At 35.9% G+C, this 17,325-nt stretch overlaps 1 protein-coding gene and 1 non-coding gene across 2 annotated transcripts in view; one reads left to right on the top strand and one right to left on the bottom strand.

The window, feature by feature from the left end:
* The window catches only part of LOC149018797 (glucosidase 2 subunit beta-like), a 46,749-nt gene extending 41,151 nt beyond the window's left edge, over window positions 1–5,598 (bottom strand). Inside the window, exons 1-6 of the mRNA XM_089152933.1 lie at window positions 5,509–5,598; window positions 5,032–5,216; window positions 4,628–4,741; window positions 4,150–4,245; window positions 3,525–3,764; window positions 288–457 (exon numbers count right to left, since the gene is read on the bottom strand). Coding sequence (XP_089009059.1) covers window positions 288–457; window positions 3,525–3,764; window positions 4,150–4,245; window positions 4,628–4,741; window positions 5,032–5,137 — 726 coding nt within the window. The 5' untranslated portion in view covers window positions 5,138–5,216; window positions 5,509–5,598. The remainder of the gene's footprint in view (window positions 1–287; window positions 458–3,524; window positions 3,765–4,149; window positions 4,246–4,627; window positions 4,742–5,031; window positions 5,217–5,508) is intronic.
* A 4,831-nt stretch (window positions 5,599–10,429) lies between these two features.
* Window positions 10,430–10,536, top strand: LOC149018796 (small nucleolar RNA R71). Its single transcript, XR_016173238.1, has one exon. It is a non-coding gene; the product is annotated as a small nucleolar RNA R71 (small nucleolar RNA).
* Window positions 10,537–17,325: the final 6,789 nt, after the last annotated feature.

Here is a 17,325-nt window from a genome sequence, read left to right as displayed (position 1 = left end):
TTTTCATTATCCCATAGATGTTTATTATTATCCCCTCCCTACGCAATGGATTCCAAGATGTGTGCGATATGTTTTCATTAAAATTAACACCACAGAATTAATGTGAAAACAGTAGTAACTAGCCAAATTCATAACTAACGAATCATAGGATAACAGCAAATGGACACCACCATGAAGTGGTGGGTTCTAAAGGAGGCGGACAAGAGTAACATGTATATATGAATTATTGAATAGTCAAAAAAATCTAGAACAAAATTAACATTAAAATCAGTAACCATCATTATAACCTGATCTAATGAAGAATTCTCTGAAACTCCCTCTGTATTGGCTTGCTGAGCTTCTGCAGCTTGTCCTTTGTCCTCATTAGCTTTCTCCTCAAGTCTGTTTTTCCATTTCTCTTCCTTTTCTCTCTCCAAGCGTTCTTGCTCCTCCGCCTTCTCTATTTGTTCCTTACGCTCTATAGATGGTTCAAAACAAAATATTAGACAGAAAGGTCCATCTACTAAAATATCTATAAGAGATATTTGTACTTATCCCATTTTAACCAATAATTGATTTCATTAATGACTATGTAACAGGGAGAACTTTTCCCCATGAATCTGATATTTCACAAACATCAGAAACAAGCATAAAAAAGGATGCTACATACACACTTATTACTGTACCAAAACGAAACATATGATGGACTTTAATAGATTTGAAATCACTAGGATACATATGCTTTTTTTAATAACTAGTGCTATTAAGAATGAAGTTTTGCTTTTACCTGACAACAGGTTGAGATCTATGACAAACACTGTAGTTAAGGGTGAAACTTATTTAATACTGAATGCTAAACAGAATGGAATAACAAGACCGGATTCCTATTGGGAACCCAAGTAGACAGGACAAAGCTCTATAGACTTTAGATTTTAACTTCTCATCAATCAAAAGAAAATAACTCCTCAGATCCAAAGAATAAAAGAAAATGAATATGTTATGTACGGTTTATATAGGCCCCTCATCTTTAGTCTCAAAATGTACTACATAATTATGTTGATAATTAAAAGGAAAGGGGGCAGTTGAGCTCTTCTGAAAGAAAGGCATGGCCAAATAGTAGAGGCTTTAGACACTGGTAGATCTTTCACTTAGTAGTCATTGGATGTGATCTTCCAAGGAGATCAATATTTCTGTAAACACACAAGATCATGAAATTTTATGATTATTGATGCATTTTTTGTTATTGTTTTAGGGAAGTAGCCCCAATTTGAAAGTGTAATTGCTTTCGACTTTTAAGAGTGATCACTCCGGAATCCCAAGGTGATTGCTTATTCAACCCCGGCCCACTTCTTTTTAACCTTCTTGAATCTACTAGTAATTTTTTATGCTTCAGATAGAACTCATGTTGACAGCCCTGTTAAATTTAAATTCTCACAGATCATCTCAAACATAGAGCCCTGAAAGTTGAAATTGAGCAGAGACCACAAATTTGAGAAAACCTCTCTTATATGGCTTGAATTGCAGACTGGCAGCTAGAAACTTTAACAACTGTTTTTCAGTTATGAAAACGTTGTCATGTTACTCCTAAGCCTAATTCTGACCTTCCCTACAGTCCTAACTCCCAACAAAATCTGACTCAAAATTCCTGAATTCCAAGTTTCCAACAACTCCTTTTCAATTATGATAGCTTGTCATGTTACTCCTGAGACTATTTCTGACCTTCCCTACAGTCCCAACTCCCAACAAAATCTGCCTCGAAATTCCTGAATTCCAAGTTTCTCTACCAATGAACTATATTCTAAATCAGTCTGTCAGAACGTCAGCAGTCATAAATTGAGTGCAATAACGAACGACACCGTTAGCACCAATATAACACTTCATGCTCCACCAACCCAATGCCAATGATCAGAGAACCTTTTGGAGATGGTAAGAATAATTGAAACAGTTTTTAGAGCAGGACCTCTACATTCACCACATCTGCAGTATCCCTGATAAGCTGAGCTGTTTGTTTTATGTCTTTGAGATTCACACTCAAACCCTCGGTTGTCATAAGATGAATACCATGATGGATGTATTTTGCTAATTTAACAATTCACATCTATACAATTGCTTTCCTCAACTTTCCTTACTATCTTATGATGTGATTTGAAGTTCTAGAAGCTATTAGAGGAGCTGGAACCATAGATTGAAGGTAGGACCAGCAAGAATCCAAAAGGACTAGAATTCGAGATACCATATAGAAGTTTAACAACCTGCAACTTAACAATCGTATTGGCATGTACATTTCAGTTTATTATCTTAGCTTGGTTACCAAGCAGGCAGTGTTTCATCTACCATCTTCAGATAAATCCTAAGATTATTTTGTGGGCCGATTTCTAATCATCTAATAAATTGATTATATTTGATTTGAAGGATAGAATGAAGATTCAGCACAAAATAAATTCAGATTTGCCAAATTAAAATAAGGAATTATTGGAAGAGGGATAAAGTAAATATAAAAGAAGAAAGGGAAATTAAAAAAGGGGGCATATCCAGTGCACAAGGTCTCTGCCACTGCTGGGTCTGGGAGGTGGGTCTGGGAGGTGGGCCTGGGAGGTGGGCCTGGGAGGTGGGCCTGGGAGGGTCATCATGTACACAGCCTTACCCCTGTTTTCACATAGAAGCTCTCTCCAGACTCAAACAATGGAGTTACTTTTACCATCGCATCAAGGCCCAATTGAGTGAGGGAGAAAGCATTAAAGAAACAACTAGAGAAGAAGAGGAATAGAAAAGATGGATCAGAGGATCAATCCCCAGAGAGAGAGAGAGAGATATCAGACGTGAAAACCTTTACCAGCAACCAGAAGTATAAAACAACCAAAAATTCATTAAGTCATGCAGGGATAAACCCTTAGTTTTAAAGATCACAACCCATATTTGGACACCTAATTTAAAGAAAAAAACCGTCCTTTCAAATTACCTAAACAAGAAATAAATTAGACAGACAAAATACTTATTATTGAAGACTCTAATAAGACTTGACAGTTAACATACTTGCAACTTGCAGCATAGTAAACTCAACTCTGTTAGACAGTTACTACAAATTATTCAGCACAAAGCCCATGTATCCCAATCATGATCCAAAATTTCAGTTGAATAAAATAACCAGAATTTTCAAGAAATATTTTGGCCATGATTGAAAGGAACTGAGTTTGGAAACTACATTGTGTAAATGAGATGAAATTTCACCGATATATTTCAGTTTCAACAGAAATCAAAATGGGGTAGAAATAAAAAGTTTCAAACCTTGATTCCACTAATGGGTCAAAACAATGTTAACTAGGCTTAAATCAAGCTTATTTGTCCACATCAGCTTACCAAACTTATCATTAATTAAGGATTTCTTTTGGCTTAATAAGGAGGAAAAGAATCTTCTATTTTACTGCATTTATGAATTGAAGAATTTCACTTAAAACAAGATTTTTACAGCCATTGGAGACTTTAGGACATGGCTTCAACAACGAGATTTGAAGTTATAGTAGAACATAAATTTTTCAAGCCTGTACCTTTGAGCTGTTGAACAAGACCTTTAAGTATCTTCTGCTCATTTTTCAGCTTTGACAACTCTACTTCATCTTTTGCCATGGCTTGCTTAGCTTGCTCTATCTCTTGCTTCCGTAAGCTAACCCCCTCTTGATATGTCACAATCCTCTTTGCCAATTTGTCCCTAGCCACTTCGCCAGCCTCCCAGCATGTATTTCGACATTTTACTTTACCATTGTACTCATCACTCCCATCACAGCAATCTGCTCATTGAGTATAGAACAGAAGAATAAAATTAAGATAACAAGAGGGGAACGGTAAAGGAAAAAAACCAGCAAAATTAGGAATACAAGGCTGCCCAACATTTTACATGCTCTCTATGAAGTGAATAATAATTAGACAGAACAGTATCTGAACCATGAAATCTTTGAGGAGTCATTAGAACCAATAGAGTCAGATGTAAACATTGTTTTACATTATGTTTGATAATCAGAAACCCAAAATGAAACCAGCATATTAATCACTTCGTTGAATTTAATCTCATGAAAGCAACACAATTCTGCTTGATTACTTCACCAAGCATAGCAATTATTCACGGACCACATATATCAGAATAATCAAGAGATATGCACAAACTATAAGCCATACCACATATGCCATCGTTAACTCTGGAGGAGAATAACATAAGAGGAACATGTCCTGAATTTTGGCAATAGAACTTTCCTTTGGGACATGCTGATGTTCCTGCAACCCAGGAAAAAGAAAAATTACATATATTAACTAAAGCATTTCCCATCTGGAAAGCTGCACGATCTAGCAAGCAGTAAGACACACCAAGAAACCGAGAGTCCTTACAAGTTACAACAACAAGAAGAAGCCTTTTCCCAATTAAATGGGATTGGCTACATGGATCCTTGCTTTACAATCTTACATCTTACCTTAACAGTAATAACACACAATCTTTTGTCGCTAAGGTAAAAAGCAGACTTAAATTGATGAAACAAACAAACAAGTGCGTCTTTGATTTGGCTTATTTTTAACGAAAATCATTGACTACTATTATCTATTCGAACTGTAGTTTTAAGAACAACCGAGGAAATATAAAACATAAATAAATAAGCGATACCTGGTTCATCAGTTCCATCTGGGCAATCGCAGAAGTCATCATTCAGCTGTGCTCTAGTGAACTTTTTACTTCCATCCATGCATTTAAGAACATCGAACTTGAAGTACTTCTCATCTAAGCAATCAAAGGCTTACTATCAGACAGAGAAAATAGTATAAAGATATCATAGTTAACATTGAACAAAAAAAATAGATAAAAAAAAAGGGAACCATTGGCCCCTCTTTTTTTTTTTTTATTCTTTCTCCCCCCTTTCTCAAAAAAACAACCCACCCCTCCTTTCCTTCCCCCCTCCCCCCCCCCCCTTTTTTTTTTTTTTTCCCCCCCCCCCCCTCCCCCCCTTCCTCCCTCTCCCCCCTAAAAAAAAAAAAAAAAAAAAAAATAAATAAAATATGAGCTAAAATTACCTTCAGGAGCGACACCAAGTAATTCTTTGGCTAAAGAAGCAGCTGGTCCCACCAGCAGAATCAGGGAAAAGGGAAGCAGCACGAGACAGAATCGATGGTACTTCATTTTGATCAAATGAGATCAAAACAAACAAAATTCGAGAGAATCTGAAAGAAATATGTGAAGTCTTCTCCGCCAACTCATCCTAGTTTTAAACAATTGAAACAAAAATATTGGTTCAGAGTTCCTGAAGGCCGAACAGAGAGAAGGAATAAGTCAAGCAAGTTAAGAATGGATGAGAGATCCACTATTAGGGAAAGCGAAAACAAAAAAGAAAGAAAACCAAAGCTTCTCCTGCTAAACCAGAACCCGTTTCACATCTACAACATCCATTCCTGCAACTATCATGGTTAACTTATGAACAATCTGGACCAGTAAGCGAGCAAGAAATGCTTTTCAATCAACACAAATTTGGAATTTTGGAGTACTTAACCCACCACTTCTGGCCGCAGGGAGGAAGCTCAAAAAGAATTCATTAAACACCAAATTCTCCATTGTTTTGGGCTTAAACCTGTACAGATCATAGGGAAAACTACATGTTTTTTTGTTTCGGAAACATGAAATGATTTTTTTTTTTTTTTTTTTTTTTCATCCTCATATCATCAATTCAACCATTGCTACTAGGTCCACGGCCCACAGGTTGCTACTAGGTCCACGGCCCACAGGGAGGTGTGAAAGTGCTGTAAGCAAAAGTTCAATCTCGTTTGTTAATGCTAGGTTGGTAGAGTGGTAAGTTCATAGTTCTCAGTGGAGAGGTCATAAGTTCGACCCTGCAGACGACAAAGTTTCCTGTGAGGATGTAATTGAGGTTTGCGCAGCCTTGATGAACCTCAAATACCAAAAAAATGGAAAAATTGAACCCTCCCACTGGCTTTCAGTTTCCTTTTACAAAACTAGTGACTTAATGTTTTAATCAACAAAATTAAATAAAATCAAGTTAGAATTTATAAAACTAATCAAAACAGTGTCTCTTCCTGCTTTTTGAACACTTTACCCTAATTATCCACGCTACATTCCACCTATCATATGCAATAGATCTTCCTTCCTTCTGTGCATGATTACCCCTCTGTAAGTGTTGCCTTGGCTGCTTGCTCGACTGTAGTACAATTGCAAAGGTTTGTTTTGCACGTTCCCTTGACAATGGTAATAACAATGAAGGTAATGAATAAGAAAAATATCTTAAACGCCACCATGGAACTCTGGGTAACTGGTGAGATCTCTATTATGCGTCAGTTTTGACACCCCAACATTGTTAGAGTTGATGAAGTCATGGTTTCAAAATCCCAAATGTTCCCATTGCTTTGGAATCTAAACCTACAAGGGTGGACAAGGGAGTCCGGATCTGCAACCTCGTCGTGCTCCCTGACGGCTTTTCCACCCCAAAATACAGGGGATCCAGGGGTAGGTGATGGGAGTTTTTTTTTTTTTAATATTTTTCAGCTGTGGGGCTCACCGATTTTGTGGTGGTAAAGTGCTTCCCGACAGGGGTGATGATCCGGATTCTAGACAAAGATCGGGTAATAAAGAAGGATGAGCCTAAAAACATTACTTAGTTAATGAAAATGCTAGGTTACTTGGCTTTTATTTCTTGAGAATGGTTCAAAGTGACCAAGGAAAGTAACTTTGTAAGGGTTGTTTTCTCCTTTGTTTAGGAAGTTTCCTTGAGGCAATGGCGTCGCTCATAGAGACCTCGAGTTTGAAAATCTCCTTGCTGACATGGCAACCTCAAGATTTCCGATTTTGACCTCCTCCATAAGGCGTGCAGAACACTGACATATACAGCCTACAAGGTCATCGCCAACAAAGATAAGCATGCATTTACCATTATTTATTTGATTTAATTCCTCATACTTATTTAATTAAAGAGAGTTAATTGAGTATTTTTGTGTATTTTTCAGGAATAAAGTGATTTTGGGTATTAGAGATAATATGGAGTAAAGTTGGCAAATATATTAGATATAGGTGGATTTTAAATCATGGGGCATTCAATCTTGCTGCTCAAAAATCATGAAAAGTGAGATCTTAGCCAAATTGGAAATATGTGGAGGTCTAAGGAACAAAATTGGTAATAAATCTGAAAATCGGGTAAACAGACCTACCTTCAGTATTTTGGGCATATTTCTCTCGTATGAGCTTGGATTTCGATGATTCAAGATTCTATGGAACGATATTGAAAATATATACAACTTTCCAGTTTTGAGTTTTTCCAAATTCTGAAAGAATAAAGGTAAAATCGACGGGTAAAGAGAGGGGATTCATTGTGTGCGGGAGACAAAAAAGAGAAGCCAACCACAGAGAAGAAAAGAAGACGGCAAATGCGGCTCTCATCTCTCATTGCTGAAGAAGAAGACCACATCTCTCTCTCTCTCTCCCTATGTCACTTATTTTCTTATGAACTTTGTAATAATGAGTAGCTAGTTCCTTTTCTTTGGGATGTAGATGAACCATGCTTATTTCATTAATTTGATTGTTCTATCTCTTCTAGTTGATTGTGTTTGAGTTTGGCCAAAGATGTTTTATAACTCAGCGAACTAAGCGTGCCAAGCTTCCGCGAAGGACGATAGTCTTGCGAAGATAAGGCATACCTAGGAAGACCATCCTAATTTGCTTTGAAGTGTAGAGTTATATGGTTAGGAAAAGCATTGGGGAGAAATCCCAAAGATCTTCACATATTCATAGTTTAAGTTTTTGCATTAATTAATAGATTTAGTTTAAATTTAGTTTTGTTAAATTTAATCTTAGTGACTTAGCCTTTCAGTTGCCCATAGTTCGACCCCGTACTTTCTGCTTGCTAGATTAGTATAGGATTTTATTTTTGATTGGTTAGCGACACGATCAAATTTTGGCGCGTCTCGGGAACCAAAGCACGGTTGCTAGGATTGATTTTTGTCAATTAGGCATATTTTTATAGTAATTTTAGTGTTTTTAATTTTTAATTTTTCTTTGCTTATTTAACTAATCTCTTTTTCTTTTGTTTTGTAGGTAACTGCAAGAGTAGCGATTCAATAATTAGTTTAGGTTGTTATATTTTCTTTCTTAGATATAATTGTATTTAGGACTTTTCAATTGTAATATTTGCATTAGATTGGGTTGTTTAGGTTAATTTTTAAAAATCCCCATCCCTCAGATCCCACATGTGTAATTTTTGTTCGAAAGATCACGTGGATTGCTTGTACGTCCTAAACTCTCCCTTTTGCTATAGTTATTTTCTTTTAATTTTACTTATTTAGCTTATTCTTTTTTTTTTATTCTTCTGTGTGTATGCATGGTCGTCGGTCCCTAAACCCTGAGTTGACTCCATTTGACTTAGAGTTAGAAGAGACTTTGGCCAACCTTAGAAGGCAAAGAACCATGGCAAACTATGAGCCTCCAATGAGGCCCTTGAGTGAGCATTTCATTCCTACGATATATACTTCGGTTTCTTGTATTAAGTTGCCTAACATAAAGGCGGCTCAATATGAGATCAAATCTAGTGTGATTCAAATGCTACCATCTTTTTATGGACTGCCAATGAAGAGCCTTATAAGCACTTAGATGAGTTTTTAGAGGTGTCATTCACGGTTAAAATTCAAAACCTCTCAGTTGATGCTTTAAGGTTACTCTTTTCCCATTCTCCCTTAAAGATAAAGAAGAGGCAAGACAAGAAAAAGGAGAAAGAAAGAGTTTAAAAGTTTCAGGGAAAAGCATAGGAGAGGATAAGAGCTCCAAAAGAAGGAGAAAAAGAGGCGGGAAAGACAAAAGAAGAGAAAGGAAGACCAAAGGAAGGAAGAGAGGCAGAGAGAAGGAAAGGGATGGGGGGACAGAAAGAAGAGAAGAGGCAGGAAGAGAAGGAAAACAAAAGACGGAGAGATCACAGGGCAACAAAGAGGAGGGCAGAGAAAAGGAGAGAGGAAGGGAGAAAAGAAAGGAATCGTCAAGGAAAAAACACCCAAAGCACAAGAGAAGAGGAGAGCAAAGAGAGAGGAAAAAGAGGCTAAGGAGCAAACAGGAAGGAGTCAAATGGGAAGATATATAAGAAACGGAGGGAAACCACCCAATAGGAGAGAAAGAAGAGAACGATAAAGAGAAGAGAGGGAAAAGGGGAAGAAGAGGGGAAAGGAGTGAGAAAAGGAAAAAAAGAAAAAAGAAAAAAAAGAGAGAGGGGGAGGGGGGAGAAAAGGGAAAAAGAAAAAAAAAGGAAAAATAAAGCTCAAAAAGAAGACAGGAAAACAAGAAAGAAAAAAGGGAGGATTAGTAGGGGGGGGAAAAAAGGAGGAAGGGAAAGGGGATCAAAGCTTTGGGTGCACAAATTAGAAACAGCAAAGGGAGGATAGCACTAATAGTGGGAGATTGATAGAAGGGAATAAACCAATACGAAGACAGAAGGAATGAGGACTCAAGAGCTTCGGGGAAGGGGGCTGGGAGGAAGATTAGGAGTAGGACCCACAAGGAAGGCAACCCCTTACAAGGAAATTGATGGGAAAACACATGGGGCTTACTAGGCTGTGGACAGCGCTCAGGGTCAAATCAACCTCCGACTCCAAGATCAGGGAATGGCAAGAGTAGGCAAAGGGAATATGGGAAAGAGACGCTAGACGTTCTCCAGACCAAGATGATTAGGGTACCATGGTGACAGGAAGAAACCTCCTCCTAGATGGCAAGAGGACAAGTTGAGTTTCAATGTAATGGACGAGAATGGGAAGCAACAATGAGGTGCCTAACCACAAGTGCAGTACCTTATCCTCAAATGATGAATTATGGAGGGTTGTGAAGATGATGGTGGTCATTCCATAGGCATTGGGCATATAAATGGAGGTGGCCTATAAGGTATTTGATTAGAGGGATTGGGCATTGAGTTTCGCAGAAAAATTGGGGTGGTTGCCATCCTGGGTTATAGGTATTGGAATATGGATCATTGCCCAATTTAGAGACTCCTTGGGCCAAATGTGTATGCTCCTTAGCAAACTCAGGGTATTGTGTAGCCAAATAGCAATCAATGACATGATGGGATATGCTAGAACATAAAGCACATGCTTCAATTTGATTAGGTGGAGAGAAACTTGTAGGAAGTGGAGATGGGGTTTGTTGTCCTAATGACAAGAGATAATCCAATTTCTTATATAGCAGTCAACCTTAGCACTCATCTCAACGGTAGGATTGATCTCATAGAGACCGCTCCTCTTTGGTTGCCCAATGGATGGAATCTCAGTCCTAGCTACTAAAGCATGGTGTTGGGAGTTTTCACTAAGGGTCTCAAAAAGTTCCCATGCTTCATTCTCATTCTTGTGCATGAAAGTCCCACCACAAGAAGAATCAACCATTTGCCTATATCGGTCTCTAAGGCCATCATAAAAACATTGAACCAATTGCCATTTAGGAATAGCATGATAGGGGCACTTTCTAAGCAATTCTTTTAGTCTTTCCCAAGCCTCATGAAATTGTTCTCCTTCTTGTTGGGAGAAACTCGTTATCGCTCTCCTAATGCTATTGGTACGACCAATGGGGAAGAACTTTTTAAGGAACTCCTGTTGCATTTCTACCCAAGTGGAAATTTTGACATTGTCTAAAAAATGAAGCCAATGCTTAGCTTTATCTTTAAGGGAGAATGGGAAAAGAAGTAACTTTAAAGCATCAACTGAGAGGTTTTGAATTTTAACCGTGAATGACACCTCTAAAAACTCATCTAAGTGCTTATAAGGCTCTTCATTGGCAAGTCCATAAAAAGATGGTAGCATTTGAATCACACTAGATTTGATCTCATATTGAGCCGCCTCTATGTTAGGCAACTTAATACAAGAAACCGAAGTATATATCGTAGGAATGAAATGCTCACTCAAGGGCCTCATTGGAGGCTCATAGTTTGCCATGGTTCTTTGCCTTCTAAGGTTGGCCAAAGTCTCTTCTAACTCTAAGTCAAATGGAGTCAACTCAGGGTTTAGGGACCGACGACCATGCATACACACAGAAGAATAAAAAAAAAGAATAAGCTAAATAAGTAAAATTAAAAGAAAATAACTATAGCAAAAGGGAGAGTTTAGGACGTACGCAAGCGCAATCCACGTGATCTTTCGAACAAAAATTACACATGTGGGATCTGAGGGATGGGGATTTTTAAAAATTAACCTAAACAACCCAATCTAATGCAAATGTTACAATTGAAAAGTCCTAAATACAATTATATCTAAGAAAGAAAATATAACAACCTAAACTAATTATTGAATCGCTACTCTTGCAGTTACCTACAAAACAAAAGAAAAAGAGATTAGTTAAATAAGCAAAGAAAAATTAAAAATTAAAAACACTAAAATTACTATAAAAATATGCCTAATTGACAAAAATCAATCCTAGCAACCGTGCTTTGGTTCCCCGGCAACGGCACCAAAATTTGATCGTATCGCTAACCAATCAAAAATAAAATCCTATACTAATCTAGCAAGCAGAAAGTACGGGGTCGAACTATGGGGAACTAAAAGGCTAAGTCACTAAGATTGAATTTAACAAAACTAAATTTAAACTAAATCTATTAATTAATGCAGAAACTTAAACTATGAATATGTGAAGATCTTTGGGATTTCGAATCCCCAATGCTATTTCCTAACCAATATAACTCTACACTTCAAAGCAAATTAGGATGGTCTTCCTAAGTATGCCTTATCTTCGCAAGACTATCGTCCTTCGCGGAAGCTTGGCACTCTTAGTTCGCTGAGTTATAAAACATCTTTGGCCAAACTCAAACACAATCAACTAGAAGAGATAGAACAATCAAATTAATGAAATAAGCATGGTTCATCTACATCCCAAAGAAAAGGAACTAGCTACTCATTATTACAAAGTTCATAAGAAAAATAAAGATGAAACATAGGGAGAGAGAGAGAGATGTGGTCTTCTTCTTCAGCAATGAGAGATGAGAGCCGCATTTGCCGTCTTCTTTTCTTCTCTGTGGTTGGCTTCTCTTTTTTGTCTCCCGCACACAATGAATCCCCTCTCTTTACCCGTCGATTTTACCTTTATTATTTCGGAATTTGGAAAAACTCAAAACTGGAAAGTTGTAGATATTTTCAATATCGTTCCATAGAATCTTGAATCATCGAAATCCAAGCTCATACGAGAGAGATATGCCCAAAATACTGAAGGTAGGTCTGTTTACCCGATTTTCAGATTTATTACCAATTTTGTTCCTTAGACCTCCACATATTTCCAATTTGGCTAAGATCTCACTTTTCATGATTTTTGAGCAGCAAGATTGAATGCCCCATGATTTAAAATCCACCAATATCTAATATATTTGCCAACTTTACTCCATATTATCTCTAATATCCAAAATCACCTTATTCCTGAAAAATACACAAAAATACTCAATTAGCTCTCTTTAATTAAATAAGTATGGGGAATTAAATCAAATAAATAATGGTAAATGCATGCTTATCAGGTTACTTGGCTTTTATTTCTTGAGAATGGTTCAAAGTGACCAAGGAAAGTAACTTTGTAAGGGTTGTTTTCTCCTCTGTTTAGGAAGTTTCCTTGAGGCAATGGCGTCGCTCACAGAGACCTCAAGTTTGAAAATCTCCTTGCTGACATGGCAACCTCAAGATTTCCGATTTTGACCTCCTCCATAAGGCGTGCAGAACACTGACATATACAGCCTACAAGGTCATCGCCAACAAAGGATGCAACGGGGTCAAAGCCGACACTTGGTCCTATGGTGTAACTTTATTTGCCTTCCTCTTCAGTGTCCCCCCTTTTCCCAATGTTGCCATTATGTATCAAAGGATTTATCACTAGGTTTTCCACTCCCCGTCATGATTCACTAAGCCAGTGAAATGGTTAATCTCTTGGCTGCTAGACTCAAATTCTAGAACATGTTAGCATCAAAGGCACAATAGAGAATAAGGGGGAAATTTTTCCAAAAGGAGGAACGGACATTGTTTTGATTAGTTTTGTAAATTCAAACTTTATTTTATTTACTTTTGTTGATTGAAACATTCGGTGGCTACTTTTGTAAAAAGAATCTAAAAGTAGCTAATCATGTAATTCTCTCTCTCTCTCTCTCTCTCTCTCTCTCTCTCTCTCTCTCTCTCTCTCTCTCTCTCTCTCTTCTTTTTTTTTTTTTTTTTTTTGGGGTAAAAGGTTTTAGGTCAAGTTACATGCTGCACAATCAATTGACCTAACTACATGCACCCCTTATTATATACTCTAGATAACAAATAAATCCACTTCATTAATTATAACTCCACCCTACCCCACCCCCCATCCCAAAAAAAAAAAAATCATTGGGCTTTCACCCATAATTGTGGTCACAATTATTAATTTTCAAAATAAATCATGTCATTGTTGAAATTGCATTGATAGTTGAATCTCCAGTGAAACCCTCGAGTAACTTGAATTCCTTTGATTTGAGATTGAATGGAACTTTGTAAGAATTTGAAGCATGCTAAGAATCACAAAAATACGTCAAAGCAGGCCTATTAGAGTGATTTGGCGAGTTGCCTCTAATGGTTAAGTCAAGCTATGAGCAACAGCGGAAAAAGGAATCATGAGTGATCAATAAGAGGGTTTGAGGGTTTAGAGTGTGTAGCATTGCTTAGTCTTAGTTTAAGGTATTTATACTCACTATTGGGTTTTAAGGTTTTGGAAAGTCTGCCAAGTCAAAATTCAATGGGCATGGCTTAGTCAACATTGCTCAACACTGGGATCTTCCAAGTAAGATAAAGTAAGTTTCTTGGACAAAAGGCAAATCCATGTGGCATTCATGCACCAAGTGCATGACCTCAGCTAGATCTACTATTTGGTGTTGTTGCTTACATGCCTATGCTACCCATGGTCTAGTTAGCTTTGAGGCAGATCGAACCCTAGCTATAAAAGTTAGTACCCGATTCATCGCCTAGACCAATGTTTGTCAAGTTTTTTCATAATAATTCATAAATTATTTGTTCGAATTGAGTTATTCTAAATAATATGACTACTTATGTCTGAATCTAGATTGGAAAATGACATTCTTAAATTTCTCAAATTTTTTATGTATTTGAAAAATTATTTAATTGATGAATAGAATTATCAAATTATTTGTATATATTTAGCTAATTTTTTAAAAGTTCTTGGTTTCACTCACTCATGCAATTGAATTATTATCCAATATGCACATTGAATAGTGGTAGTTTTAAGGTGGGAAAATTCTTAATTTAGTACCAATTTTTGTATAAATGATCGAATTTTCTTATGCTTATCCCAAAGAAAAAGAAATTTAATTTAATTTTTTTCAAAAAAAATGTTGAATTACATATAACATACATTACAATGTATTTTTATGGACAAATGATGGAATTAGATTGAATAAAAATTACACAAATTTTAATTTTTTATGTTAGTTGTATTTTCTTCAATTATTGATCATGTTAAACAAATACTATAATTATTAACTTTGAATTATTTGATCAAAATTTTTTCTTGATAGCATAACAATTATGTTATTTTACTTAGCTTTTTATCTTTTTTTAACCAAATCCTAAATAATTAAAATAAATTCTTACATATAATTATCCATTCAAATAGTTCTTAAATTTAAATTTGTTAACTATGTTGTGGCGAATGAAATTTTCATTACATCAAAAAGCAAAAGAAACAAAATGACATTTGTTATAAAACACTAGGCATGCTTAAGCCATATGACATGTTAGAGTGGGATTTCATGAGAAATATAACTAGGATTTATGAACCTTTGGGTGGAGGGAGTCATGATTTGTGTCACTACTATTTTCTATTATCTTTTGATTAATTGTCTTTTAAATGTGTTCTAACCCTTACTAGGAAAATTAAATATGATGAACCTACTTGCAGGTAATTTTTATATCTTATGCTCTTGGGCTTTAACCTCTATCACTACACAAGTTAAAAGGGAATGAAACTTCAAAGGGCTTAAAGTTAGACATAAAGGAGTGCATACACTCATTTGTTATAAGTTGATGAGTGCCTCTTTGATTTAGCAAATTTTCTATAAAAATTTTTTTTATAAAAGAATACTTAGAATTTATATTGTCAAACAACAGGTCAAACCATCAACTTGGATAGTTAAGTATTTTCTTCTGCTTGTTGGATACTCTTGACAAGTTTAAAAACTAGAAATCCAAAGTCCAAAAATTCAAGTATTGTTGTGATATGACTAGATTTGGGATTGTCAACAAAGTTTGGTATCTAAAAAGAAAAAAGTCTAGTTCCACGATTTTAAAGAAAATACTATAAATAGATTATGGAGCTAGAAGGAATAGCTCCTCTTTAATGTAATGAAGAAAATTTTGTTAAGAATAATTACATCCTTTATGCTTAACTATTACTATAAGAAAATTGAATAATAGTGACATTTTTGTTGATAATATAGTGTAATTTGTAGTAAAAATCATCTTTTATATATATCATACTACTATTATAAAAGCATTAACTCAAATGGAGATGGCTGCATTTAGTTTTTCACTAATACCCCTCTGAATTCACACAATTAGATTTTTGTATTTCTTTGCATTAATTGTAAAGTATGTCTACAATTGTAAATGCAAATTATTGAATTTATTTTAATTTTGAATTTCTTCCTATTTCATTCTCCAATAAATCATTTATTGCTTGATACATTATTCGAAAACATTCCGGAAAGCAGATACCAAGAAGAAGAATTCAGTATTGGCTCGATCATTTCAATTATCATTCAATTATGGAGATGATCCTCAAATGGAATATGACTCACTGTTCAGCAAGAAGAAGACACAAGACCACCTGATTTCTCAATTTTTATATTTCCCATGTAATTAAATTATATACGAACTCATAATAAGAATGACATTTCACTATTTCTTATGTAATAATGTATGAAATCACTCACTGAAGATTGACTGTCTAATAACCCTGATAACCCTTATGGATAACTTGCTTCACTGGATTTCTGAGCTTTTACATTTTCCATGTAATTAAATTATATATGAACTCATAATAAGAATGACATTTCACTGTTTCCCATGTAATAATGAAGAAGTTTTCACAAAAAAAAAATTAATTCGAAGAAGTTACTGATAATGATTAATGAAATACATATCATATAATTTCCAAACACATGACTGTTCAGCTGGCCAAATAAGCCCATAAACCGCATACATTCTAAGTTTTACTGTACAACAACTTAAAATGTTCCAAATTCTGAAAGATTGTGAACACCGACACCAGCTCCATTGTCAGTTTCAACAAGTCCATTATGAGAATTCTTCACCTTTACAGCACCTACAACAATTGTAAAGGTATGTTAAAATACAGTTTACTTTTCTATCAGTTTCAAATTCTTCAAAATTGTTTAATTTCATCCTCCTCCTTGCAACTCTCTGCCACCCAAGGGAACGAATCTAAAATTACTAAAGAATTGCAGCCAAGAAGGTGTGGCAGGGTCCCTTCAAGGGGGACCTTGTGGTTATCAAGAGTTCTGTTATCTTCATCATTTGTCTCCTGCAATTCCAGCAAAATCCAACAATCTTCCTCCTCATTATGCTAAGAAGTAAGTAGCATCACCTCACATACCCATTGCATAACCTTCCCTTGTCTGTGCAAACCAGAAACCCTTCCCCCGTCTGTGCAAACCAGAAACTCCTTCCCTTTGTTGTCGCACCCTTCACAGCACCATCCCCAACAAATTCTCGAGCTCATGTGTATCATTTTCCACTGGGTGTTTTTGGAATCTTTTAGTATATCATTTTTCCATTATTCTCCCCATATAATTGATGTTTTTAAATATATTTTTTACTGTGTGCTTTCAGCAGCCCAGTGGGAAAACAGGCCCAAGTGCTGGAACATCTGCGAAAACACCAGAGAGGACCCTGGGTATGTCATGATACAATTAATATTCTTCAGTTTGGTTAGGGAGACTTCGTTTTAACCCATACGTAGATTTATGCCATATTGGTTTGATACAACTAAGAATCGTCTACATAGGTTCTATGGTTTATTGGTTTGATACAATTAAGATTCTTCAATTGTACTTAGGAAGACCTTGCTTTATTGATGGATGAGTTTTGAGGGTGTTAGGCATTCTATTTTCAGATTATGATGTAAGGGTTTTTTTTATTAAGTCCCATTTGGGGTCTCAATATATGTACTGGATTATGCATATTTATAAGATTGCGTTAGTCCTATCTATTGTTAATTAGTCAAGTTAAATAAGTTCAGAAAGTGTCCTCTTTAGATAGGTATTTTGTGTCTTACCATTAGTCAGCAGTTTATGTAATTTTGGAGTCCCACCTGACTGA

Source organism: Hakea prostrata, chromosome 4 (genome assembly GCF_041222555.1).
Source record: "Hakea prostrata isolate BN-2017 chromosome 4, UWA_Hpros_2, whole genome shotgun sequence".
Lineage (NCBI taxonomy): Eukaryota > Viridiplantae > Streptophyta > Magnoliopsida > Proteales > Proteaceae > Hakea > Hakea prostrata.
Note: the sequence above shows the minus strand (reverse complement) of the source record. Positions and strands in the feature narration are given on the sequence as shown.